This window comes from Herpailurus yagouaroundi, unplaced genomic scaffold (genome assembly GCF_014898765.1).
Source record: "Herpailurus yagouaroundi ecotype Mexico unplaced genomic scaffold, PumYag 161, whole genome shotgun sequence".
Classification (NCBI taxonomy): domain Eukaryota; kingdom Metazoa; phylum Chordata; class Mammalia; order Carnivora; family Felidae; genus Herpailurus; species Herpailurus yagouaroundi.
Genome location: NW_024412402.1, coordinates 9,108,478 through 9,135,944, shown reverse-complemented (window position 1 = coordinate 9,135,944; position 27,467 = coordinate 9,108,478). Strand labels below are relative to the sequence as shown.

The 27,467-nt window shown below is 53.1% G+C and overlaps 2 protein-coding genes across 9 annotated transcripts in view; both read left to right on the top strand.

Annotated features, from left to right (window-relative positions):
* SIK3 (SIK family kinase 3) overlaps positions 1-20,458 on the top strand; it is a 247,582-nt gene extending 227,124 nt beyond the window's left edge. For 6 of the 7 annotated variants that reach the window (XM_040483122.1, XM_040483123.1, XM_040483121.1 and 3 more), the window contains 10 exons: positions 689-839; positions 1,587-1,712; positions 1,961-2,046; positions 2,537-2,646; positions 3,852-4,191; positions 4,834-5,729; positions 15,395-15,558; positions 16,414-16,546; positions 17,427-17,597; positions 18,332-20,458. In XM_040483122.1, coding sequence (XP_040339056.1) covers positions 689-839; positions 1,587-1,712; positions 1,961-2,046; positions 2,537-2,646; positions 3,852-4,191; positions 4,834-5,729; positions 15,395-15,558; positions 16,414-16,546; positions 17,427-17,584 — 2,164 coding nt within the window. In that variant the 3' untranslated portion in view covers positions 17,585-17,597; positions 18,332-20,458. The remainder of the gene's footprint in view (positions 1-688; positions 840-1,586; positions 1,713-1,960; positions 2,047-2,536; positions 2,647-3,851; positions 4,192-4,833; positions 5,730-15,394; positions 15,559-16,413; positions 16,547-17,426; positions 17,598-18,331) is intronic. The other variant, XM_040483118.1, reaches the window with a different exon arrangement.
* Positions 669-27,388, top strand: APOA1 (apolipoprotein A1). Of its 2 annotated transcripts, XM_040483126.1 has the most exons (5): positions 669-680; positions 17,214-17,221; positions 25,615-25,677; positions 25,873-26,026; positions 26,703-27,388. In XM_040483126.1, exons 3-5 carry the CDS (start codon positions 25,635-25,637, stop codon positions 27,304-27,306), a joined length of 801 nt encoding a protein of 266 aa, XP_040339060.1. In that variant the 5' UTR covers positions 669-680; positions 17,214-17,221; positions 25,615-25,634; the 3' UTR covers positions 27,307-27,388. The 2 variants fall into 2 exon arrangements, with proteins under 2 accessions (XP_040339060.1, XP_040339059.1); XM_040483125.1 differs by lacking the exons at positions 669-680; positions 17,214-17,221 and adding an exon at positions 25,311-25,429.
* Positions 27,389-27,467: the final 79 nt, after the last annotated feature.

Below are 27,467 nucleotides of genomic sequence, written 5' to 3'. Positions count from 1 at the left end.
TGTTAGGGGGCTGGGGGGAGGCATGCCGCTCTGGGCAGTGAATTTTCACGGCAGGCAACCTTATTCACGTTGACCGGTTTCGTGTGCAGGATCTTGAGGCCCACATTCCTTAAGAATGTGCTGTCTCCATCTGGGGATCAGAAGCCCCCCCCTCAACTTTCCTCCCACGTGAACCTCCACCCTCCACTTTCTGGCACAGAACCTATGACTTCCAAGCCAGGCCTTTGCCACAAAGCTGACTGTAGTTTCCTTCGGGTCATACAGAGAGTACTGCTCAGGGAAAACCGGGTCAGACGGTGAATTTTAGGTTTCGAAAGACGCTAGAGAGTCCCGAGTATGAAAACAAGAGCCCCCATACAGCTTGGCCTGAGGGCTATGGAGAGGCTCTTCTCTCTGACCTAGTGTATCTGTAAGAACTGGATGTATTTGATTCCAGGACCTCACCCGGCTTGGAAATTAAGCCAGCTCAAGGTAAGTGGACATGGAAGACGTGCAGCTGGAGTTCTGCAAAGGGCAGCAGGCTAGGGAAATGGCTGGCCTCTGGAGATGGCCCGGAAATGGCGTAATACACAGACAGGGCTGCACGTGCAGCCAGCCATCTTTGCGTTCTTCTGGAACAGCAGTCCCTGGGTGACGTGGTCAAAGGCCCTGAGTCCTCGCCCCTGACCTTCTCTTCCCATGTATTTAGCTCTACCTACAAGGACTCCAACACCCTGCACCTCCCCACGGAGCGTTTCTCCCCCGTGCGCCGGTTCTCAGATGGGGCTGCAAGCATCCAGGCCTTTAAAGCTCACTTGGAAAAGCTGGCCAACAGCAGCAGCATCAAACAGCTGCAGCAGGTAATGGGAGAGACGGCAGGCACCTCTGGAGAAGCGTGGGGAACGCAGAGCAATAGCGTGGAGGACCGGGGTGGCAAACCTCGGCCCTGTTCGTGTCAAGGTTCAGATCCGTGTAGCTTCCCAACGCTCTTTGCTTACTCCCTGGTATGTACAGCTTTCCCCAGGATCAAACTTGCTCAGCCCACGAGGGTCTGGGTTTTTCTCCTGTCAGTGTAATATTTAGAGAAGGACTTCCGGGCTTGGGTTTCAGTGGGAAGCCCCAGGGAAGATACCTCTAAGCAAGCTTGGCATTCTACTCCTGACTTCTGGGCACTGGCCGTTGCTAGAACCTGCTCAGTGCTGTTACCGCCCAGCACACCCTCCAGTGGGGAGGGAGTGGCGCTCCCAAAGGAAGGAAGTGTACCTCCAGGCTTGTGTGAAGGGCCACCGTCCTTCCTGCCTCTCTGATGACCAGGCTCCAGGCGACGTGTGCTTCGTATACGGATTGCACACCGGACGCTCTCTCTCACACACGGGCCCTTCTTGGCCTTTTCTGTTCACTCACCCAACACGGAAGGTGAATATATTGAGTACACGAATACCTGCATACGTGCGTTAGTTGCTCTCTGAGGACCCCGGTCCTCTCTCGGGGCTTTTTCTGCCCACAGGACCTCGGGGGGCAGGTCTGCATCTGCCGACGTAGCTGCATGCGGGGGCGGGGTGGGGGGCCGGTTGCAGCCCACCTGTATGAGCTGCCTTTCCCTTCAGGAGTGTGAGCAGCTGCAGAAGATGTACGGGGGGCAGGTGGACGAAAGAGCCCTGGAGAAGACCCAGCAGCAGCACGTGCTGTACCAGCAGGAGCAGCACCACCAGATCCTCCAGCAGCAGATCCAGGTGGGCCTCCACTCTCTGCTCTCTCCAGCTTGTGTGGGGCGTGAGGGTTTTGGAGGAGGCCATGCAGGGCAGAGCGGACCTGTGTTTGTGGTTGACGCGTGTGAGGAGAGGTAACCAGACTTTCCGATGAACCGCCAGAGCATGAACCTCAGTCACAGACCGCTGTTTCTGTTTCTGGCCTTCCTGGGAACAGCTCCGATTCATCTTCAGGCTCACGGTCCTTCTTCTCCTTTCCCCCATATGTTTAGGATTCTATCTGTCCTCCTCAGCCTTCTCCACCTCTCCAGGCTGCATGTGAAAATCAGCCAGCCCTCCTCACCCACCAGCTCCAGAGGTAACGAAGCACTTGTTTCACACCCAGGCCGCTGTCTCTATGGCTCGCCGTCCTTGGCCCGACTCGTATGGGAGACTTGGACTGACTGTAGCGTTCGTCTCGGAAGAACATATGTGAAAAGTGGAGAGGTCGACTTAAACGTTAGCTGCCTCCCTGAAATCCTGACTTTATTTGGTCCTTGTGCCACTTCATTTTCTTAGCCCCACAGGCAGCAAGACAGGCCCGGACACAGGCCCACTGTGACCTGTGCCTCCCTTTGCAAAGTCTGGGAAGATAAGACGTGGGTGGGTCCTAAATACACTGTGGTAGGTGGTTTATGGATATTTTTCTAGCCCTGAGTCTTATCAAAACTAAAAAAAAAAAAAAAGTTTCTGCTTATGTGTATCCTGTGACTGAAAGTAACATCAGGGGTTATATTGTCAGCTCAGGAAATTTACTTATTCATCTGGTTTTGTCTTTTGCTTTTGTTTTGTTTTGTTTTGTTTTTAAGGTTACGGATCCAGCCTTCAAGCCCACCCCCCAGCCACCCCAACAACCATCTCTTCAGACCACCCAGTAATAGTCCTCCCCCCATGAGCGGCGCCATGATCCAGTCTCACGGTGAGTTCAGAGCCTTAGACTGAGCCATGAAAAGCCACCTGGAGAAAATCAGTCCTAGTGTTGAGCGCAATAGGATTTAAGGGTGTAGGCTCTGGAGTCAGACTGCCTTGGTTTGAATCCTGGTCCCAGCACCTCCTTAGCTGTGCAGCCTCAGATAGGTTACTTAACTTCTGCATGCCTGCACTTTTCCAAATGTAAAAGAGCGAAAATAATAGTATTTAATGAATAAATCTGAAAAGCACTTAGAAGTCTTTGGCACAAGATAGTTCTCGATAAAGGTTAACTGTTACTAATATTTTCGATAAAACCCCCTCCAACCCTACCGAATAAAAAGCTGCTACCAGAACCTTCCCCATTGTCGTGCCTCCATTTGGTTCTCCGTTGCACGTGTGGGATCCTCTCTTGTGGGTGTTTAGGAGGAGGGAAAGATGAGTGTTCCCTAATTGGTATGGGTCTTCAGAGACCGGCGATCTGAGGATTTAGTATTGCCCAAACTGATAGTCTCTTAAGTAACGCCACACGGTGTAGATCCCCTGAGGAGTCTGAATTGGTCTCTGGGCCCTGCCTACTCAATGTGGGGTCCCCCGACCAACAATACCAGCAGGAAAAGTAGAGTCTCAGGTCCCATCTCGAGCCTGCTCAATCACAGTCTGCATTTTAGCAAGATCGCTGGGCCATTTGCATGTATGTGTGAGTTTGATAAGCACTGCCCTAGATCAGAGCTACTCAAAGAATAGTCTGGGGGCGCCTGGGTGGCGCAGTCGGTTAAGGGTCCGACTTCAGCCAGGTCACGATCTCGCGGTCCGGGAGTTCGAGCCCCGCGTCAGGCTCTGGGCTGATGGCTCGGAGCCTGGAGCCTGTTTCCGATTCTGTGTCTCCCTCTCTCTGCCCCTCCCCCGTTCATGCTCTGTCTCTCTCTGTCCCAAAAATAAATAAAAAACGTTGAAAAAAAAATTAAAAAAAAAAAAAAAAAAAAGAATAGTCTGGCACCAGCTCTCAGACAACTTACTTGCAAATACAGGTTCTGGGGGTAGGACCCAGGAATCTGTGTTTTACCCAGCCCTCCAGATGAGTCTTCCACACGCTAAAGTTTGTGAAGCACCGATCTAGATGGCGTCTGGTTTGAGTGTCCTCATTGGCTCCTGCTGCCTCCAGCTGGCACGCAGCCCAGGCGTTTGGTGACTCTAAGGTTCCTCTCTCTCCAGGTGCTGCGTCGCCCTCCCAGTTTCCGGGCTTACCGTCCCGCAGTGCTGTCTACCAGCAGCAGCATGAGAACTGCTCCCCCCCTCCCAGCATGGCCCTCACCTGCCTGGGCATACAGCAGCCCGCCCAGTCACAGCAGGTGACCATCCAAGTACAGGAGCCTGTTGACATGCTCGGAGGCATGCCGGGGGCCACTGCGGGCTCTGCCGGGCGGGGCATGTCCATCAGCCCCAGTGCCAGTCAGATTCAGATGCAGCACCGTACCAACCTGATGGCTGCCTTCAGCTATGGGCACCGCCCCCTGTCCAAGCAGCTGAGTGCCGACAGCGCGGAGGCCCACAGGTGAGGCTGCCTGAAGTCACCAGCCATCTGTCTAGGTGGTCCGGGTGGGAGGAAGCCCCTTAGCAGGGTGAGAGGGGAGAAGGGGAGGAGAACTCATCTGGCTGGGCTGTGCCCGTGTCCCCCTTTCTAACGTCAGGGCGGGTGGCTAGGGGGTGAACCTGAAACCTGTTTATTGAGAGAGGAGGCAAATGACAAAGCTGCCTTCCTCTGTGTCTGCAAAGAAGAGAATGGCCCTATTAGAGGAATTTCTTTTTATGTCTTTTATTTATTTTTTTAATTTTTTTTAGAGGAATTTCTTAAAATGCCAGTTGTCCCTTGTCTGTGTCCTTAGGCTTCTTTCCCTCCCTGCCACTCTTACTCTAAGAGATTGGTGCTTTAGTCGCTCCGATAATGCTGTACAATAGGCCAAGTTGCCGTCTTCAAGCGGGAGCTGGATCTGTTCCACACACAGCACCCCGTGTCCCTTGACGTTCCCGGAGAAGCGAATGAGCGGGGGTGGGGCCTGCACGCCCACCTCCCCTGCCGCACCCCAGTTCTCTGTGCCGGGGGCTCCCTGCTGAGGAAGAGTGGTAGCTGGCCCCGGGGGAGTCTAGCGCTCTCGCGACGTGGATGCCTGGTACTCACTCCCTTTTGTGTCTGCAGCTTGAACGTGAATCGGTTCTCCCCTGCTAACTACGACCAGGCGCATTTACACCCCCATCTGTTTTCGGACCAGTCCCGGGGTTCCCCCAGCAGCTACAGCCCTTCAGCAGGAGTGGGGTTCCCTCCAACCCAAGCCCTGAAAGTCCCTCCACTTGACCAATCGCCCACCTTCCCTCCCAGCGCACATCAGCAGCCACCGCACTATACTACGTCGGCGCTGCAGCAAGCCCTGCTGTCCCCCACGCCGCCAGACTATACCCGACACCAGCAGGTACCCCACATCCTCCAAGGACTGCTCTCCCCCCGGCACTCACTCACCGGCCACTCGGACATTCGGCTGCCCCCGGCAGAGTTTGCACAGCTCGTTAAAAGGCAGCGGCAGCAGCAGCAGCAGCAGCAGCAGCAGCAACAGCAGCAGCAGGAGTACCAGGAGCTGTTCAGGCACATGAGCCAGGGGGACGCTGGGAGTCTGGCTCCCGGTCTCGGGGGACAGAATATGACAGAGCGCCAGGCTTTATCGTATCAGAATGCTGACTCGTATCACCACCACCACACCAGCCCCCAGCACCTTCTCCAAATCAGGGCACAGGAACGCATGGCTCAGGCTTCCTCCCCCAGCCCGGCCCATGGGTACGCTCACCAGCCAGTGCTCACGCACTCGGAGAGCATGGAAGAGGAGGACCCCTGTGAGGCGGCCAAGGATGGCTTTCCAGACAGGACGAGCCCCAATACAGCGACCAGAGGTTGCCGTGACAGCACCCTACTCTTGAGTACTGGCGGACCCGGGGACCCCGAATCTTTACTGGGAACTGTGAGCCACGCACAGGAATTGGGGGTACATCCCTACCGGCATCAGCCACCTGCTGCATTTGGTAGAAACAAGGTGTCCAGCCGAGGTAAGAGTCCCTTCGATGTAAAAGTCCCAGGCCTGTCTGTCCTCATTCACTTAACTCAGTGATGGTATCTTTTCCCAGCCAGGGCTCTGTGTTCCTAGGAGGAAAAGAATTCCTGAGGAGGCCTTCGGGACCTTCCAGGGGAGAAATATACAGGGCACGGGTACCGTTTGGTAAGGCGTCTGCTTTCAGAATAAAGAGGTAGCGATAGAAAACTAACACTTAGATAGCACAGCGGGTGGGAATAGTTCCCGTTTCCCCTAGTCACACCATGGCTCCTAGGAATCCAGAATTTCCTGTCTTCAGGAACACAGTCAGCCAGTGCTAGGGGAAGTATGACTTCGTGTAAGTCGTGTTGGACCAAGAGTCAAAAGAGCACCTCCGTTCTGGACTCACCTCTATCACGAAGGCGATAACTTGTCGCTTAATCCCTTGGGTTCATATTTTTCTCACCTGTGAAAAATGGGCAGGAGGAATAATAGCGCACGAGAGAAGCGCGCGCTGCTCCGAAACATGATGTAAACGCGAGGCGTTGTTACTACTCTGCTCAGCTCATTCGTGAGCAGAATACAGAATATCACAGCATCGTAAGGGGCCCCATGTGCATCATCCTACGTCGCTTTATATAACGGATGAGTGCGTTCGTTCGTTTCCATCCTGAAGGAGATCGGGATAACCAGCCACCGGTCATACTCGGAAAATCTGGTTCCGTTGGCATCCTAGACACAGTCTGCCCTGATTCCGTCCCCTCCACACAGATCATGGGACATGAGTTAATCCAGGAAAGGTAGAGCCTTGAAACCGAGCGGATCCCCCATCCTTCCCCTCTCGGAGCTACCTGCGTCTTCTGTCCTGTCCTTTAAGGTCAATGCACAAACTCCTAGGGGAATTAGGTTCCATGGCACAGAGTTGGACAGAAGGCCTTGCTCTGAATCCGTTTATGAAGAGGACTTGGCGCTTCCCGGCTGTGCTTATTGATGCACCGATAGGGGTGGCCATGTGGTTGCATAGGACAGTTTAAAAATCCTGGGCTTTGGAACAAATGGGTGCCATCTAGCTTAGAGGCCTGCATCAGGCAGGCATACTGTATTCACTTGTGGCTGCTGTGTTTGTAGGTGGACAAAGGATTGTGGGAGATTCCGGAACCAGGTCCTATGTGGAATGGCTGACAGACCTGGTGGGGATGTTTAAGCTTAGGGGAAAAAAGAGTAAGGAGAACCATCGTATCTATCAGAGGGAAGGAGGGATTAGACTCTTTGGGTCCATATCACGGGCCAGGACCAAGAACAGGATAGAAGTTGCAGCAAATAAATGTCAACTCCTGGGGAAGACTGTAATAAGAACTTTCCAGAATAAGCTACCCTAGCGCCTCGGAGCCTCTTGTCACTGGGAGTGTTCCAGCAGAGGCAGGGTGGTAGTATCAAGAATAGTGTGGAAAGGCTTCCTGTGTGAAGGAAAGCTTTCACCAGATTAGCATCCTATATTTGGCATAAAAAAGAGAATGGCTAACATCTCTACGGTGTCGTCCATGTGCCAGACACCCACTGCTATTCGTACGGAAATTCACTTAATCCTCATAACAACCCCATGAGGCAGTAGCTCTTCGTGTCCCCATTTTACCAGTGAGACAAATGAGGCACAGGTTATGTAATTCGCCCCCAAGGTCAACTGCTGTTAAGTGGCACCGAACCCAAGAGTTACTCTCAGCTCACTGCAGCAGGTGCTGACCCAGCATGTCCTGGTGTGCAAGGCAATGAGGAAGGAGCGAAGCTGGAGCAAATAGTGTAAACCCCCTGCTCCCCCCAACCTGCGTTGCCATGTATGAAAACACCTTTGGAAATGTTTTTCTTCAAAGATGCTAACTTCTCTTCGGTTTTCCCTCCTGTGTGACTCCTGTGTACAGAAAGGCCAGGGGGGCTTAACACCTGTATCCCATCATTGTCAGAGTATCGCCCCCCCTTGCCGGGGGTGCTGGTCTACTGGGTACCTAAAGCGAGGCAGAATGTAGCTGGCTGGTACGAGAGCTTTGGGAACACCAGATGGGGGACAGAAGGTTCTCAGTCAGAGGAGTGGGGTTTCCAGCATTAAGTGCTCTTTGAGTTGGGTCTTGGTGGATGGAGAGGAATTTCCCATTTGGCTGGAGCGGAGACACAGGGGGTGGGACCGGTGGGTGGGAAGGTCTCTGTGAGGTTGGCGGGGGGGGGGGGGGGGGGGCGGGGGGAAGCAAGCAGGCTTGACAAGTTGGTGTTGTAGTGCACATCAGGGAAATCGTAGAAGCTAAGGGCAGGAATTTTCTTTTTTTTTTTTTTCACTTTTAAAATGCTAATTTTTTATTTTTTAATTTTTTAAATTATTATTTTTAATGTTTATTTGTTTTTGAGGGAGAGAAAGAGCATGAGCAGGGGAGGGGCAGAGAGCGAGGGAGACACAGAATCCAAAGCAGGCTCCAGGCTCTGAGCGGTCAGCACAGAGCCCCACTCAGGGCTCGAACTCATGAACGGCAAGATCATGACCTGAGTCACAGTTGGACACTTAACCGACTAAGCCACCTACGTGCCTGTAAAATGTTAACTTATTAAAGTTTAAGACAATTACATATGGTATAATAGTATACAGTGTATTCTTTTTTTTTTTTTTTTTAACATTTATTTTATTTTTGAGAGAGAGCGCACAGGGGAGGGAGGATCCAAAGCGGGCTCCGCGCTGACAGCAGAGAGCCCAACATGGGGCTTGAACCTGAGATCATGGCCTGAACTGAATTAATAAGTCAGACGCTTAACCGACTGAGCCACCCAGGGTGCCCCTACTGTGTGTTATTTATGCAGACACAAAGGGAAACTGGCTATTAAGTGAAAACAGAAATTGTGTCCGATAATAAATAGAACCAAAGTTCACAGCACCAGTGAACATTAATTTGTCTTTAATACCACTTTACAAATTGTTTGTATCTGGGCAGAGGTTTTCTAAAATCCAGAGCATGATCTAGATCCAGCAACAGGTGCCTTCCCTTCCGGCCAGAGCTTCATGGTTGTGATTCTTGGGACAGATCTCCCCTACCTCCTCTCCTGGCTGAGCGATCATCATCCCTTGTCTGCTCCCTCTTCCTTCTCCCTACCTTCTCCCATCCACCACCATCACCATTCTCCCCTACAGCCCTCTCTTCCGCTCTCTGAAGGAATCTGGCCAGAAACATATGCCTCAGGCTCTTAGCTCAAGACTCCCCTGTGCCTGTTGCCTCATTATCAGTCTTGCCAGCATCTTCCCCCCCAAGTCCTCTTTTTTCTTAAATGTGACCTTTGATGTGAGCTTTTCTGGAAGCTGTAATAGCTCTTGCCCTGCTTGCTAGTACATTGTGGAGATTATTCTCCCTTGTGTCTACCCAGTTGGCTCTAAACTTAACTCTTTAACTCAGCTACAAGGTATGCCCGTTCTGGCTTGAGTGCCATTCACTTTGCCTCTAACATCTGTTCTGGTTTGGTGACTTTTGAAGCCACACGTACAGTTATCTTTAACAAATGAAGCTGCCGGTTTATTACTGTGATTTTATAATCCAGTGCGGTGAGGCTAACGTGACAGGGAAACGCATAGCCTCGGAGAGGCCTGATGCTGCTGCTCAAGAGTTAAAATCCCCAGGGGCGCCTGGGTGGCGCAGTCGGTTAAGCGTCCGACTTCAGCCAGGTCACGATCTCGCGGTCCGGGAGTTCGAGCCCCGCGACGGGCTCTGGGCTGATGGCTCGGAGCCTGGAGCCTGTTTCCGGTTCTGTGTCTCCCTCTCACTCTGCCCCTCCTCCGTTCATGCTCTGTCTCTCTCTGTCCCAAAAATAAATAAACGTTGGAAAAAAAAAAATTTAAAAATCCCCATTGGGAATGTACACCTGTGTGTTTAAAATGGTGTCTCGTCCTGAGGTGGCCCCATTGTCCTTACCTTAGCCCGAGCTGCCTCTGTGGGCCTGCCCTATAACCTCTCCTCCCTGTCTCTCCCTGCGTAATGAAGCTCATGCCCCCTGAGGGAAGAATGGAGTTCCCGTTTGTAGCACTTCTGCCCCGCGCTCGAGGCTCAGGCTCGCAGCTCACAGCCACCCTGGAATATACAGGTCACGACCCCTTTTACAGTAGAAACTGTGCCCCCACCATCTTTTGCTGCTTTAAGCTGCCAGGATTCTATAATTTTAAGAACTTGAGAGCTTGGAGTATTACATTACCAAAGAACCATCAGATAATTTGCTGTCGCTTTTGCCAAGAAAGGTCATAATGCTATTCTCCCAGCTCACTCCAGGCCAGAGGGGGAGGCTCAAGCTTGTTTATCTCTCTGGACAGAGAGGAATGCCTGCTATTTCCTTTGATGACCCTTCCATCTCTGTGTAGTTACATGCTAGTTCCCAAGCACTTCATCGGTTATTTCCACAACAACAGATCCAATCAAGTTCCCTGAATGACAAGGTTGCACCAGACAGGATTGTAGGTGCTGTGGGGAGTGAGTGCAGGGATGAAAAGATAAAGACCCTGCCCTCAGGAAGCCTTTACTCTTCCGGGGGAAGGAAGGCAGGCTCATAAACAGCGTTACCCTGAAGGGGTACAGGATGAGCGCCGTAAGAGGCATAATTGTTAAAGAATAGAGCTAGAGCGACCTTCTGAAAATTTCTTCAGGGTAGATGAACAGTGATCACTGGTGTTAGTCAAGGAAAATTGAATGCCACAGATCAGCATCCTCGGTCACCTCTTTCCTTTATGGCTGCTTCTACCCGTCATCGTGGGGCCAGGCCCTGCTGGGGCACTGAGCAGGCAACGTGCCCAAGGTGTTTCCAGCGTGCCTTCCAGGGCTTTCCATGTACCCTGCTGCCTGTCCAATCTCCCTGCCTGTCACTCTAGAAGGAGAAATAAGCTTTGTCTTCCCTCTGTGATATTACATACACTTCATTTTTCCACCTGGCAAATGAGTAAGTACAACAGCATGACCGGTTTACACAGTGAGATTGCCAGCTGGACTAGCAAAGAACCACATCCTCTCCCCCGAGCCTCGTCGGCTTCAGCAGTTTATCTGCGGACTCAGGCCCCACAGAGGGTGAAACAATGACAGACTGGGCCGGGTTCACCCCTCAGAACCTTTAAGAGGAATCTGTACCCAAGTCATTTCTCTCCTTTTCTCTTAAAGCCCAGTAAATGAGTAAGGGTGAGTCAACATTGACAGATTCAATAGAGTGTTGTGCAAGCCGCCCCGAAGTTCCCGGGCAGTGGGTGGTGCGCACCGCATCCCTCTGTGTATTTGGCCCCTTGCGTGATCGGGGGCCCCCCCCCCCCCGCCCCCGGACACTCTCGGCTTCGACCCTGGTCAGCACCTGAGGACGCTGCTCCCGGCGGTCCTCTTTCCACCAGTATTGGTGTATCCTTCGGTGAGCTTGACCATGCCCCTAGCTGCTGAACTGGCACAAGGCACCGAAGACTCGAGCCTGGGTCTCCTGTCCCTCAGTCACTAGGCTACTGGCCTTCCCTGCCCTGCACACACCCCCCTCCCACTGGTCAGTAGAGTGCTATGGAGGGTCACAAAGGACTAGAGACTCAGGACTCAACATTCTTTTTTTTTTTTTTTTTTTTCAAAAAATTTGTAATGTTTTTATTTTTGAGAGAGAGAGACAGAGAGACAGAGAGAGAGACAGAGCACAAGCGGAGGAGGGCCAGAGAAAGAGGGAAACACAGAATCCGAAGCAGGCTCCAGGCTTCCAGCTGTCAGCACAGATCCCGACGCGGAGCTCGAACTCACGGACCGCGAGATCATGACCTGAGCTGAAGTCGGACGCTTAACCAACTGGGCCACCCAGGCGCCCCATAGGACTCGACATTCTTCTTAAAAATAATACTTTACTCATGCAGTCCTTTACGATTTAAGAAAGGGCTTTTGGCCCTTGGTGTCTTCTGAGCCCCCTGACAACCCTCATTTTTCAGATCGGGAAATAGGTTAGATGGCATGTGTTAGCCAGGTTTATACACTGTCGGTGATGGGGTTGGACCCTGACTCCGAGTGTTCGGATTCTACCATGTTACGTTCTCCCGTTTATGCCTCCTCCCCTCTCCTTTGACACCTGGCATGCTCTCTCCCAAGCCAAAGAGGCCAGCCTTTCCGGATCTCTGGCATGTGGATCAGACCGAAACTTTGTCGCCTAACTCCTATTAACCCGCTTTGTTTTCATCTAATTTTAAACTTACATTAGTAAGTTTTCCTCCTAAAAAGAGGAAATTAAACCAAACTCGTAAACCAAACTCTGGAAATTAGAGTGTCAGTAACTCATTTGTTAGCTCACGTCTGGGTAAATTGTGCCCACAATTCTGGACGCAGGGTATCCTCGTTTGTTTTCGTCAGCTGGCGCGGCACACCCTGTGCACTCAGAACCGACACCTCTGAAATGAGTGTAAATGACCCCAGGGTTTGCTGGGCTCTTTGAGCGCACCAAGCACTTTCACGCCTTTGGGGAAGTCCTGCTTTCCCGATAGACTGAGACCCAGTGAAGTCAGGGGGCTTGCCCGAGCCCCCACTCCTCAGGAGTCCTGCGGAAGCCGGGATTCCAGCCTGGGCCTCTCTGACCCCAAAACATGTGCTCCTGAGCTCTGGGCTGGGGAGTCAGGAAGGCTCACGGAGGGATTTCTCGAGCCCTTTCTGGCTCTGTGTGCCGGTGCTTGTCAGGCATGCTGGGCCCAAACTTGAGGGCCAGGAGGAGAGCAGACAAGGAGGGCAGGATCCAGGCGACCTTCCCCACAGCAGGAAGACGAGGGTGGGTGTTTGGGTTTGGAGAAGCTTCAATCTCAGAAATAAAAATAAACTCAAAAAAAGAGAGAGAAAGGAGACTTAGCCTACTTAACCAATATACTCTGGAGGAGGCCTCTAGAAGAGGTGGGAAGGAGCCGGATATCAAGAACCAGAACATGTACATTTTGTTAGCTTTGCCGTTTCCTCATGTTTGAGGAAATCTTTAAACAGCAGAGCTCTTGTGTCGTCTTTGGCAGAGCAGGGAGGGGGGGTGCAACCAGCTGTGTTATCCGGAAGGAAAGAACCCCAGGGAACTGGGTGTTTGGTGTTAGCTCTCAGAGAAGAGAAGACAGGCATTGGAAAATGCTCCGAAAAAGTAAGCAGCAGCTGTTTGTGTGGCTTCTTGGCGAAGCGGACCACAGAGCCAGTGTCGCACCACTTCCTGCCCGTGGGTTCTGTGGGCCCAGGGCGAGCACGTGAGCTGTGCCCACCGAGAGGAGGCGGGCCACGTGGGGAAGAGGAGTGAGGACTTGCCCACTGGGCAAGTCCTGCTGTTGGCTTTCCTTCCTCTTCCTGTCTCTTCTGGCTTTTAGCTTTCGATAGCAAAAGAATTCGCTTCTTTTCTTTGGCCTCTTTGCTCAGAGAACTTCCAAAAGATTTCTCACTCGCCGTCACCTTTGGCATCTGGGAAGCTTCCCTCCTCTCCTTTTCCTCCAGATGCGTCGCATTACCAGCAGTGTGCACATCAGTTGGTTCCACTCCCGTCCCCACCCACCGTAGCCCCTGAGCCAGGCCTAACCTTGACTGTTGTAGGAGGCCATTTGAATCTGGAGACCTGAAACCCTGTACCCAACACTCACACGGCACATTTTACTTCCATTATTCAAATAGATATTGGAAGGGCACGGTTAGCATTAGGGCCGTGTTTCCTATTAACAACTTTTTTAAAACCTGGTCTCGCCAAGGGGGAGTTCATCAGAAGATAAGCCCAATAGTTGCCAAGGAGCTTTGACCAGAAAAGATCAAGCAAGCAAACCACACATATATTCAGGTGCCAGGCTCTTAAGGACCAGAGCCAAAAGCGTGACCAGGAGTATCCGATCAACTTAGCAGTGGCCCTGGCATTCTTCTTGACCACCTTTGGTCAAGAGGAAATATTCAGTCCTCTTGAATGCTTTTCTCTCCAATATCTAGTCCGGAGGGTGCATGACTCTGGCAGGATAGTAACCCATATTAAGAGAGTATATATTAATACCAGTTAAAGAGCTAACTATTACATAACTCCTGGATATAGGACACTGTTCTGGAATACTAAAGGCTCGCACGTGCATAAGGTACACTTCTTGTTCTCAGAGAACTTACGGGCTAATAAGAACAACCAAGACAAATACACAATTGAAAATGATGTCAGGAATAATGTTAGAGTAATAAGAGTCCTTTAAAATTTTCTGACATCTAAAGGAAGCAAAGATCTTTATCTGCTTGAAGAGAGAGTTTCATAAAGATGTTAACATTTGAGGGGCGCCTGGGTGGCTCAGTCGGATAAGCATCCGACTTCAGCTCAGGTCACGATCTTGTGGTTCATGAGTTCCATCCCTGCATCAGGCTCTATGCTGACAGCTTGGAGCCTGGAGCCTGACCTGCTTTGGATTCTCTCACTCTCACTCTCTCTCTTTCTCAAAAATAAATAAACATTAAAAAAAGATGGTAACATTTGAGATGGACCTAAGAAGATGAGTTGATTTAGATTAGCTGGAATGGAAGAAGCAGCGAGCCATTTCCAGAGAGAGGAACAGTGAGGGCACCTGCATGGAATCAAGAGTGGGTGGGGAAGAGTTAAGTGCTCCCATTTGCACATTTACACATGGGGGAACGTAGTGTGTAGTACTCACTGGAAGGTAGGCTGGGACAGCGTTGTGACAAGGAGCCGTTTGGGCTACCCTACTTAAGAATTAATCTTTATAGAGTAGCGGTAGAGGGATGGTTGGCGGGGGGATGATTGGTAATCCAGGCAAGAGGTGGTGGGGCTTTGGCGGAAGCAGTGAGATTGGAAAGAGAGGGACTGAAGTGACCAACATTGCAGAGGTAGATTCTTCAGGCTTAAGGTGATGTGGAACCAGGAGTACGGAACCAACAGGCACCCTGCGAGCTCACACCCGGAAGGTTAGGAAAACAGGGAAACAAGGTTGTCTCAGACACGGCCTGGGGTCAGGGTGTTGATGAGTTTGGAACCGGGTGTGGTAAGTGTTAGGTGTCTGTTATTTCTCCAGGGTAAGGTTAATAGTTGGAATTATGTATCTGGAGCTTATTAAAAAAGCATTTCAGTAATTCTTTATCTAGAGGCAATATAGTTGAAGCCCTGAAAATAGATGATATTACCAAAGTAAGTGTGAGGAGAGAGAAGAGGTCAGGGTGGAAATGTAAAGAGTGGAGGGGCCATGGAAGCAGTCGGGGACAGCAGTTCAAAAAGTAGAAGAGGAGACTGGGCCGATCCACTGAGGTGGAAGCCAAGGAAGGAGAGACAAGACATCCACAGGATGGAGGCCATCCTTCCAGGCTAGAGGTTCCCGAGAGCTCCACGGAAGATTCTTATGTGCACGTAGGTTTGGGAAATAATACTGCCAGGCCAACAGAGGAGTGAAAAAAAGAAAGTTTCAGTGTGACCCAGTCACCTGCCGTTGTGTGGGCTTTTTCTCGTGAGGATTTGTGATCCCTCCATAAAGAGGCTCCTATTTGCTGTGGGACTTGGGGCTGGCAGGCTGGTCCAGCCTCCTCTAAGTACCCTGAGCAGCCAGCTGAGGGTTAGCAGATGGTGTACACATGGTCCTCACCACTGCTGATTGTCTCTGGCAAGACAGTTCTTTGATGGGAGTGACAGTATCGGGAGAAACTCTAGGTCCGCTGACCCTGTTTCGCTGTGTCTCCTCAGAGTCTGTGATAGGGAACTGCATGGATAGAAGTTCTCCGGGACAAGCAATGGAGCTGCCGGATCACAATGGACTTGGGTACCCAACACGCCCCTCTGTCAATGAGCACCACAGGCCCCGGACCCTCCAGAGACACCACACGATCCAGAACAGTGATGATGCTTATGTATGTTGGCCTCTCCTACTTCTCAGAAGTGGGATCCTACTGGTCCCAACCTTGCCAGCAGTCCTGTGGGGTCACCTCTGCCCTTCCATTCTTCCCAGCCAGAGTCCAGCATCTCTGGGAACGATGCAAGCATGGCTTTGAATCAACTTCAGAGACCAGTAGAATCTGTGCTCTAAACTTCAGACCAAGGAATCAAGAGTAGTTGCTGTCTGTCCCTTCTGGTCTGAGTTATTGAACTTCTCCCCAGACAGTCTAAACTCCAGCCCAAGCAAGTGAACCCATAGACTTTTGGTTAGTTTTCCAACAGTTCTATTGAATGATTCAGATAAAGGGACCTAACCCAGGTCAACCAAACTTTGCTTCCTCCCGTAGCAACTAGCCACATGTAGCCATCCAAACTTAAATGTATTTAAAATGAAATAAAAAATTTAGTTCCTCAGTCACGCTAGTCCCATTTCAAGTACTCAGCCACTTGAGGCTCGTGGCTCTGTGCCGGACAGGACAGATGTAACATGCCGCTGTGCTCGCGGAGAGCACTATTGGACCATCCAGTCCTCAGACCCAGGTCCTCTTGGTGAAGGGGACAGGTCAGAAACCTGGTTTTGGAAGACCGTGTGGTTGTCAAGGGCATGTGACCATCTGCTGAGGTTCACCATGCATCCCTCACCCCACCCACCCCACGGGGAAGGCGGGACAGCTTCCCGCACTGTGACTGCCGGATGGCACAGCCCGGGAGCAGTGCCTGAGGCTGCCCTGTGCCTGGGCTCTTTTAGAGGGAACGGCTGTCACTAAGGGTCACCTGAGAGTGGCACGTTCTCTGGTATCCTGACTTGTTTTCCTAATTGTTTTCTGTAGGTGCAGCTGGATAACTTGCCGGGAATGAGTCTCGTGGCTGGAAAAGCACTTAGTTCCGCCCGGATGTCAGATGCGGTTCTCAGTCAGTCCTCGCTCATGGGGAGCCAGCAGTTTCAAGATGGGGAAAATGAGGGTGAGGGGCCTTATGCATGGGGCACCCTGGGGAAGTTTCTGGAGGCACCCCCCCCTGCCATCTTCACTAGTGACTGTTCTCCTCTTCTGTATATAGGGTTCAGGGGAAGATGGGAAGCCATAGCTTCCCCGAGGGGTCTGGACACAAAAGCCTTCCCCACTTGTCTCCATCGAGAATGGGTATACAAAGAAGCAGGCCTTCTGGTTGAGGGCAGGGGTATCACATTTGTCTTTGTAAAGCTTTGATAAGATACTGCTTTAACAACTATCTTTCTGCCTCTGATTAGAGGGCATTGTATCCTAAGGGACTATGTCTGCCTCTTCTTAGAACCAGTAAAGGAAGGTATCATAACAGATAGAGGCGTAGGCTTTGGAATGGACAGATCAGCAGTAAATCCTGGCTTTGCCCTTTACAGGTTCCACGGACAAGGCGCTTAACCTTTCGGAGCCTCAGGGTCCTCCTCTCTAAAGTGGCAGAAACAGTAGAGCCTATAATCCTAGATTGTGCTGTGTGCTTAACGAGTTTACGGTGCTCAGAAGAATGCCTGGAGCACGAAGAGTGCCCAGTGACCCGTGCCTGCTAGCACTAAAATGGTCTCCTCCCTCGGAGAGCTAAGTCTTTCTGAGGGCACTGCGTGCTGTCTTCGTCCACACTGGAGTAGTGATAGCACTTGAGGTGGGAGACAGAAAGGGAATGGGGCCGAGTGGAGCCCTTGGTACGGGAAGAATCCTGGCCCAGCCCACAGCCTAGGACCTGCTGTGAGCTAGAATTCAGGGTGGGAGCCCCGCTCCAGGGTGCTCAGACTTCTCTCCCTGCCGCCCCCCTCCCCTGCCCTGCCCCAGCTCTCTGCTAAGCTCGCATGTTCTTTCTGGTCTTGCAGAATGCAGGGAGAATCTAGTTGGTCACGAGCATCCGGACCTGGCTGACGGCAGCCAGCATTTAAATTCCTCTTGCTATCCATCCACGTGCATCACAGACATTCTGCTCAGCTACAAGCACCCCGAGGTCTCCTTCAGCATGGAGCAGGCAGGCGTGTAACAGGAAACGGAGAGTGAGTATCTCCCTGGCCGGGGCCAACCCAGCCCTTGGGCCGAGGGCCAGCCCCCGATCCTTCTGTGTGTGGTGGCCCGTGAACTAGGCCACCACTCCCCTCTCCGTCTTTGCATCTTCGTGTTCTGTCACAAAGCGCTGTGCTGGTTGTTCCGGGGGGGGGGGGTAGGGGGTGGGGGATGGAGGGGGCAGGAAGGGAGCATACAGGAGAAATGCTGGCCATGGTCCCTTGGTTTACTTACGGGGGTAAGACGCGTGTGGTAGGTGCCGTAGCCTGCCCAGAGACAGGAAGTGAGCTGCGGCTTCGGAGGATGGGGCGCCTCTGGCCAGGGTAGTAGGGGAAGGACAGTCCTGAACTCGGTCCCGAGGCAGGAACCCCGGCAAGAAAACCTGCCTAGCCATAAGTTTTCAAGGCCATACTGCAAGCGGAAGAATATTCCAGACAGCGGAGCTGTGTGATCAGAGGCCAGTGGCAGAAAACGGGTAAACTGAGCAGCTGGGCTGGAGTAATGCCTACGTGTACATAGGTAGTGCTTTTGTCTTGGAAAACTCTGACAGAAAACAGTGATGAAGGTTAAGCCGTCTGGCAAACCCACCTTCGAGCCTCAGTATGGCAGACCTCTTAAAATACCTGAGGTAAAGGGAGCCAGTTGCGTTTCGCGAAAGTGTTCAAACGAATGTTTGAGCCTCTTGCTCCGAGCTGACTCTCCTGTGTGTGTGTCTGCTCTGTTGCAGGTTTGTGTACAGCTCGGGAATGAAATGACTTTACACCAACAGTATCTAGCAGCATCGCGCCAAATTGCCCTTGTGTTTCTGTCCACCTAGAGCGTCACGGCTCCTTTCCTCACTTTGGTTCATCAGTGTGCGGTTCTTTCGGGTTCTGAGGGGGTTTTGCCATGTTTGCTCGTATGACCGAGTCACCAAGGAAATAAACAGGATATTTGTGTTCGCCACCTTTTGTGAAAGTGTATTTGGTATATTTGAGTTGGAGGTTTGGTTTCGTTTGCTTTTTTTTTTGTTTTTGTTTTTTTTGATATATTTTCTTTTGGAGGTGATTTTCTTTCTTTTTTATTTGTTTCTCTCTTTTTCTTGTTTTTTTTCTTTTTTCCTTTCCTTTGCTGAGACAGAAGAACAAAGCAGTTAAAATTATAGAGGCCAGGAGACCCAGAGCCACTCCCCTGCCCTGTGTCCCCCCACAGAGCACCTCCATTTCTCCATTTCCCTGCATTGCTTGTCCACAGGAGCAACTACTCACAGATAACATCCTCTGGATTCTTAGTGGCTGGGGAAAGGGAGAGAGGAAGGGGTGATGGCTCCTGGCGCTTTGGAAAACAGGAAGAGAGCAAAAACCAACAAAAAAGAACCGCCGAGTCTGGAACCTAGGAAGGTCTTGACCGCCCGGATCCCATGAAAAGCTTGTCTGGCCTGGCCAAGAGCGTATCGGAGCGTTAGTGTGGGGGCCGAGAGCGGCCTGGCCTGGAGGGGATGCCAGTTAGAGCATCTCCCTCCGTGGGAGCCTTCTCGCTGCGTAACTCAGCTCCCCTCTGACAACCTGGAAAGTTGGCTGCCTTTCCCGTCCTGCTGGTTCCACCCACAGACTGAACACCCAACAGTGGTTCACTGTGCTTTTTGTGTCCCCTTTGCTTCTCACTTTATATTGTGCTGTCCAAGGATTGTTTCTTCACACGCACACACGCTTTTCCCCTTCAGCCTCTGACACAGACAAAGAAGAACAGGAGGTTGCCTTCGGCCCCGCCTCTCTCCTAACCCTCTCCTCCTCCCTGGGCATCCTCAGCCCCTATTTTAATTCTTGATCATGTAGGAATTGTTTTGGGTAAATGTTGATATTATTGTTATTATTATTATTATTATTATTATTAATAAGTAAAAACAAAAGGAATTTTTGTTTAAAAGAGACCTGTTTAACCAGATTCTGTTCTATTTGAATTGTGACTTGCACCTTTTGTTCAGAGTGTTTTCTGTAGACCTTGTAATTGTGAACAGCGCTCACTTGTGCCAGTGACAGGTGTAGTGGTCTCCTTCCCTCCCCCGGGGAGCGGTGCATATGCAGTAGCTGCCGTCTGTCATTCTCTCTGTGTTTCCTCACTGTTAGAAACCAAAGTCTTCTCTGCTGGCTGGGGGCTGACAGAGGATCTGATCTTCAAACCAAGAAAGACATGTCAAATGTTTTGACTCTTGATCCTTTTTCCTGGGAAAGGAGAATGAAGGGTCCCCAGGCCCCTCCCAGTCTTTCACCCTGAATTTGCACAGAAGAAAGCGGGTGCCCCGCATGGCCGTCCTGATGTTGCTGACAGGATTCCCGTGCGGCTCGTCCGTCTCACTGATACCGGCAGCTCAGCTCCTGGACCCGATGCCCCTCGAGTGGACTTCCGCACTGCGAGAGAGAGCCTTTCTTGGGATCTGTCCCGTGTTTGCACGGTCCCCAGTCTCCCCTCCGCTTGGTGAGGCCACTGACTCCTCGCCAGAAGGAGGCTGCCGAGAAGACCCGAACAGCCGCCGTTGGACTTCTCTGGGCTCGTTCCAGCTCCCATGCCCCCAGCCGCCCCCTCACACACGTGCTCGGCCTGTTGTGTTTACATGGGACTGTGCCGATGGAAGAGTAGGCTGCCGTCCTCCAGCAGCCGGCCGGGTGAAAGCCAGTGAGCCTATTAACCGTGCCATCCCGCGAACTACACTTGTAAAAGATCATTGCTTTGTATTGTAGTAACCAATAAGCGCAGTCTATGTTGAATGTATATGAACATAATTTCCTATTTCTGCTCTTTGAAAATGTCAGAAGTATTTTTTTCTTTCTCATTTATGTTGGACTAAAAATGGATTAAAAAGATCTCCAGACCCAAATTGTGGCAGTAAGACTTTTAGTCCTTTTTGTGGCCGTGGTGACGGTGGTGGTGACGGTGGTCGTGGGCAGCATACAGACTTATAACTTAATACCTTAGTTGGACAGTAGGGGATTGTGAAAATAAAAACCTGTTCATAATCTTATGTTGCCAATGCTACTTGCCTTGTGGTTCAGAGTCTAGCTGAGAGAAGCATCCAGGCGGTTGGAAGCTGGAACCCGGGAGGCTGAGGAAGCCTACAGAGCGCTGGGCGGAGCTTTGAGCAATCCATTATCTCACCCTGCCTTGTAAAGCTAGCATTCTCTAGAAGCCTGGACTCAGCCCACACTGTGTCCCCACTTGGACCCTGTCCCGTCAGAAGGGAGCATTTGAGTTTGCTGAGTCAGATGGAAAACCGATTCCTTGAGAGGGTGCTTTTAAGGCAGTGGAAGGAGGTTCTCAAAGACCTGGGGCCTTTCTGAGGTGACCCCAACCGGCCCAGTGATGTGACTGCCCGGTAAGTGTTAGGACACAAAGGGGACTTTTCCTATAGCTTTCCTCTTTTTTCACACCTGGATTCCAGAGGGCAGGGTGGAATTTCCAGCCTGGTCCCAGGCATGGCTAAGAGCTAGCTGGTTGAGGTTCTTCTGTGAGGAAAGATCACTGAAGCTGGAAATACGAAGCTTGTAGAAAGAAGAGTAGGAAGAGGGCATTTACGAAAGCTTTTGCACCCACAGTGCACCAGAAAGTCACTGTGGGACTGTTGGGAATGGAAAGAGCCTTCCAAGAAGGATCTTCTAGAAATCCTCTGAGTGTGTACACACGTGTGGAAGGCTTGAGGGAGGGTATCTGGAAGCACTCGGTGACCCACCCGGATGCCTTCCACATCTTGGAATGACCTTTGCAGTTGCGTCCCCGCCATGAAATCACCAGGGTGCCTTTGGGCCAGAGGTGCGATGAGCTTCCGGACGAGGTGGGCTGCTGCCCTCCTGGATAAAGACCAGAGATCTGAGCTCTAGAAAGCAGGAGCCGTGCCCACAGACCCTTGCTGGACTCTCCTTCTGACTTTGCGCTGTGCCCCACCCCACCCTAACCATGAGGCAGGTGTTCGGAGGGCTGGTATGCCTGCCCCAGTGCCAGACCTCGGCCCCAGCCGCTCGTACATGAGCCACCTGCACCTTGGTCTCCTCCTGAGTAGGAGGGCAGGAAAGAATCGTGTGTGGGGGGTGACGGTGCCCTGCCCCGGGGTCTGGGTTGGGGCTCCGTCACCAGGAGCTGCGACAGAATTGCCAAAAAGGAATTACGGGCATGGGGGCTCCCTCCCCCCCGCTCGGTCTGAACCATCCCAATCCCAAGTCTCTGGTCCTGACCTGCAGCACCGTCCTCTCCGTTCGAGCACAGGGCTGGATGCTCGGAAGTTACTCCTGCATTTCCTCCCAAGGCCCGCTCCTTCAGATGCCCCTTTACCATCCCGGGGACCCTTTACTGTGCCTGCTGTCACGCATCGAGTAAATGTTTGTTGAGTGTCTGTTATGTGCCAAGTCTAGCAGGGGACAGAGTCCTTCCAGTTCAGGGTGACCAGTACGACGTTGGGACACAAATTGTGAAATGAGTCGCTAATCATTCTGAGCAAAATCCACTCATGCAGCGAGTTAGCAGCACTCCTGGCTGGTCCCTTGGCGACACGCTCCACAAATGGTCACTCTGGAGGTGCCTGCGATCAAGGAAAAAGCACGCTGGGACTAAGGGGCTACATGGGTGGACCTTTACTACACAGCTAGTGCAACCCGTGGGCACCTGATGCCTCCAGCAGGGACTGGCTGGACCCCTGTCTGACGCTGAGATGCAGAGGACTTGCTTCCTCTCCAGACTATGAGTAATGAGGGGCTTGGACTAGTTTGAGGCAAACCTCTTGCAATGAAATGGGGCAGACACACTAGTGAGCGAGGGCAGTAGAAAAGAAAACGTCCCGCCTGTTAGGATGCCATCACCAGCACTCCCTAGCCCGACGCCTTGCGATCCCCGAGCTGGGAAACCGAGAAGCCCCTGATCAGAACACGAGGTGGCCAGCCAGGCCTCCTGAGTCCTGCTCCTGATGGCACCAGACACCAATGGCTGGAAGCCACGGGCAGCTCTGAGCTGCCATCTACTGCTAGGCGAGACAACAGCGAAGATATCTGACTGCCCAGCCTTCCAGGGACGATTGTGAAGGTGCTTTGGCCACTGGCGAACTACACAAATGTTGGAATTCGGGTTAGCCATCATGAGCACTTAAGTAATAAACCAAAGAGAAGGGTGGAACAGTGGCAGGTAGCTTGAAGTCCAGCCCGTAAGCTTCTGATTCCCCCACATGCTGGCTGGGGCGAGCTGCACGCCCAAAAAGAAAGGAGCCTCTCTTGGCCTGAGACACCAGGAACTGCCCCCAGGAGGGGACTAGCCCCCCCCCCCCCCTGATCTTTAAGCCTCGGGCGGAAAGCTGAGCTGGCCAAGGGGCAGCCCAGGCCAGCTGCTCAGTGAGACTACCTCCCTCTCTGCAGGGCCCCGTGGATCCCTGGGGCAGGGTCAGCGCAGGAACAGAGGCCCCACATCTCGGCACCCGCAGGTCAGAACCACACAGAGAAAATGTGAGTACTTGCCACTTCTGCTTCTGGAAGCCGAGGTCTTAGCTCCGGCCTGACCGTGCAAGTTGTGTTCTGTGGGAGCCAGGGGATAGAATGCCAGAAACTGGGATTCTGGGACACAGAACTGTTACTGAATGCCAGCTACCTTTCAGTTTTGCCATGGATGTTCCGATGTGGTGCTTAAAACAACACACATTTATTACCTGAGTACAGTTCTAGAGGTCAAAAGTCCCAAGTGGGTCAGACCAAGTTAAACTCCTGGTGTCAGCAAAGGCTGTAAGGGAAAATATGTTTCTTCTTCCAGCTTCTGGAGGCCACCCACATTCCTTGGCTTGCAGCCCCCTTCCAGCAGTCACATCGCTCTGACTTGCACTTCTGTCCTCTCTTCTGACTGCTTCTCCTACCTCCCTCCTGTATATTTAAGGACGCTTTTACTGATATTGGGCACACCTGGATAATCCAGGAAAACCGCCCACCTCAAGGTCCTTATAATCACATCTACACGGCCCCTTTTACCATGTAAGAGTTACAGGCTCCAGGGATGAGGACCTGAACATCATTGGCGGGGAGGGGCGGGGTGGAGGGTTGGGGAGCATTATCCTGCCTGCCAGACATACTCCGCATACTGTGACTCCAGGAGATGGCATGTCCCATCGTTTTCTCCATTCAGCAGATAAGGGACTGAGGTGTGCCGAGGTTGTATAAGTTGCCCGGGGTCACACAGCTAACTCATGGCAGAGCTGGGACTCCAACCTAGGGCTGTCCAGCTCCAAGCCGCCTTGTCTGAGGTGAAGGGCAGGAGACCCGCTACAGTGGCAGAGGCTTGGGGGCCCCGAAGCTCCGGGACCTGGCCAACAGCAGCACCAGGCAGGTGTTTAGAGTTTAGGGAATTTCCTGGGTAGATGGTGCAGGGCACATTTCCATCCTGGGTCTACATCCAGAGAGAGCTGGGTGCAAAGTCCAGTCCTGCCTCTAATTTGCTGAGAGACCAGATACCTAGGGCAAATTCATTCTACTCTCTCCAACTTCCTCATGTGTGAGATGGCAGGGAGGAGAGCCTGGAGGGGTTGATCCCAGTGTCCCTCTCAGCTTGGGTCCCGCACAGGCTCTATGACTCAGGGCCCATCGTCGGTGACCTGGTGTTGGAGGTCCCGGGCCTCCCGAGAGGACCCGTGGAGGACACTGCTGCCAACACCAGTGAGCACACAGTTTGCGTTCACAGGACTCCCCCGGGGTCCTCCGACGACCCCAGCCATTTCTGTCTCCATTTTACTGAGAGGAAACCAAGGCTCAGAGAGATTACATAACTGGCTTGCGATCCTTCTCCAGGATTTTGCAAGTCGGAGGACGAAGGAAGTGAGAAACCAGGTCTCCTGCCGCCTCCTACTCCAGAGGTCTTTCCCCCTGCACTGGTGACCCCTGAAGGCTGGTATCCATTCTCACCGTGTGTGATAGAACATAAGCTCGAACAAGGCAAAGATATATATGGATTCAATTTAAGAGACTGTCCTTGGTTCTGACATTATGCCCTTTTGTGGGCTGTTAAAAAAAAAAAAAATCATTTCTTTTTTGCAGAGCTGGTCCTGGTAGACGGGGTCTGGGTGAGCGGCTAGGGCCGTGGGTAACGTTTTTACATGACAGAAATCAAGAGCTGGCAATTCGCAGTTGGTCTCTAGAATTCATTTTGAAATGCCAGGTCTTCAAAATCTCAGTCTGGGAGCCACTGAGCCCTCCCTCTACACTCTCCCCAGGCCACTCCCTGGCTCCACGGGTCCCCTTAGGCTAAGGGTTTGGGAGGTCTGGAAGAGCCTGGAGAGAGGTATGCTGACCTGCTGGGACAAAATAGAAAACAGGGTGTTGGTGGGAAGACCGTCTGCTGCCTTTGCAGGGGAAGGGCAGGGCGGGTGCTAAATAATCTCCTTGGAATGCAAGGGGACAGTGGGGAGGGCATCTCCTGAGTGGAGGAGTCCCGGCCATCCCTGGCCAGCTGGTGTCTCTTGCCTCCTTCCCTCCTCTCCCCGGCTGCACTGGCACGACAGACACTGGAGGGCACATATCCCCCTCCCCCTCAGGAGAAGGGATGGGTCCAGATGACCCCGACCCTGAGGACCTGCGAGCCTGCAACCACCCCGTGGCCCCCGCCTGAACCCTTGATCCCTGGCCCTGCAGCCCCCACAGCTTCCTGTTTGCCCACTCTATTTGTCCGGCCCCAGGGACAGAGCTGATCCTTGAACTCTAAGTTCCACATCGCCAGGACCAGTGAGCAGCAGCAAGGCTTGGGCTGGGCTTATCAGCCTCCCAGCCCAGCCCCTGCCTGGAGACATAAATAGGCTAGGAGAGCTGGCAGCTCAGAGACGGCTGGAGCCCTTGAGGTAAGTGCTGCCATCTGAGGCTCGGGGGTCCTGGCTCCAGACTGTCCCCATGCTGGGACTCTGGGTTCTGAGACCCTCTCCCACTCTGTCCTGCCCCCACCCCTGGCTAAAATGAGCGGGAGAACACTGGGCTCCTCCACGCTAGAGGCCTGCCCCGCTCAGCCCGGGACCCTCTTCTCCTCCAGGTCACCCACGTCCCTTCAGGATGAAAGCCGTGGTGCTGACCTTGGCCGTGCTCTTCCTCACGGGTAGGTACCCCGTGCCCCCCAACTTAGGAAGCCAGCCTTTGGCAGAGGGCCCTTCTCCCTAAGTCCCTGTGGGCCACCCTCCTGGGGACAGGGAGCAGGATTTCTCACCCCCTCTTCCCTGCCTCCAAGCCTGGCATTTCAGCGCCGATCCTGGTCCAGAGCAGTCCTGATCTGGGTCTCCCCTCTCACCCGCAGGGAGCCAGGCTCGGCATTTCTGGCAGCAAGATGACCCCCAGTCACCTTGGGATCGAGTCAAGGATTTAGTTACCGTGTACGTGGATGCAGTCAAAGACGGCGGCAGAGAGTATGTGGCCCAGTTTGAAGCCTCCGCCTTGGGAAAACAGCTGAAGTAAGGACCCAGCCTGGGGCCATGGGCAGGGGCAGGGGTTGCGCTTTCTGGGGGACAGAGAGGCCTGTGGGAAGATGTAGCCACAATGGGAAGATGTAGCCACAATGGCCGGATCACCTATTTCATGGGCCCCATAGAAGGCCTGGAACACAGGAATGGGATCCCCCAAATGCCCATCATCTCAGAACTCATTTTAGGGAGAATAATATGTGGTAGTGCCGTAGCAAGGGGCAGATCTGTGCTGCCGGCTCAGCAATCACAGCGCCTTTTGCCTGCAAGTGTAACCCAGCCCCTTCCCGTTCTTAGCTACCTGCCCCGCTCCTGCCCAGCAACAGGGGTGGCCGTCTTCAGAGACGACGACGGCCTGGGAGTGGGGAGACGAGGTCCTTGAGGCCCAGCTTTGGGGCCAGGCAAGACTGGGCAGCAAGCCCGGCTTCGTCTCTTACTAACTCCTCAGTCCGTCAGTACAACGGGACGCGGCGGCGATGGGAGCACGGCGGGCTGCCCTGGCGGGGACCGTGTGTAGGGCAAGCTAGGCTGGGCTCTGGCCCCCGGGCTGCGGCACGTCGACAGGTGCCGCTCGGGGCTCACCGCAGGCGGCCCCGGGGCTGGCCCGGGGTGCCCCGGCAGGGAGGCCACCCCTGAGCCCCTCGCTCTCCCCGCCCCACCCCTTCAGCCTGAAACTCCTAGACAACTGGGACACCTTGGGCAGCACGGTCACCAAGCTGCGCGAGCAGATCGGCCCGGTCACCCAGGAGTTCTGGGATAACCTGGAGAAGGAGACGGAGGTGCTGAGGCAGGAGATGAGCAAGGATCTGGAGGAGGTGAAGCAGAAGGTGCAGCCCTACCTGGACGACTTCCAGAAAAAGTGGCAAGAGGAGGTGGAGCTGTACCGCCAGAAGGTGGCGCCGCTGGGCACGGAGCTGCGCGAGGGCGCGCGCCAGAAGCTGCAGGAGCTGCACGAGAAGCTGAGCCCGCTGGGCGAGGAGCTGCGCGACCGCGCGCGCACCCACGTGGACGCGCTGCGCGCGCAGCTGGCCCCCTACAGCGACGAGCTGCGCGAGCGCCTGGCCGCGCGGCTGCAGGCGCTCAAGGAGAGCGGCGGCGCCAGCCTGGCCGAGTACCACGCCAAGGCCAGCGAGCACCTGAGCACGCTCAGCGAGAAGGCCAAGCCCGCGCTGGAGGACCTCCGCCAGGGCCTGCTGCCCGTGCTGGAGAGCTTCAAGGTCGGCTTAATGGCCATCGTCGACGAGGCCACCAAGAAGCTGAACGCTCAGTGACGCGCCGGGGACCAGAGGGGGGCCGCCTCGGGCTCCCCTGGCGTTCGATCGAGTTCTTAGAATAAACGTTTTCAAAGCGGGACGCCCGTGTTGGGCTGCATTGTTTTGTTTTGTTTTTGTGTTTGTTGAGGCTTCAGTTGTGATTTTTAAACAATAAAATG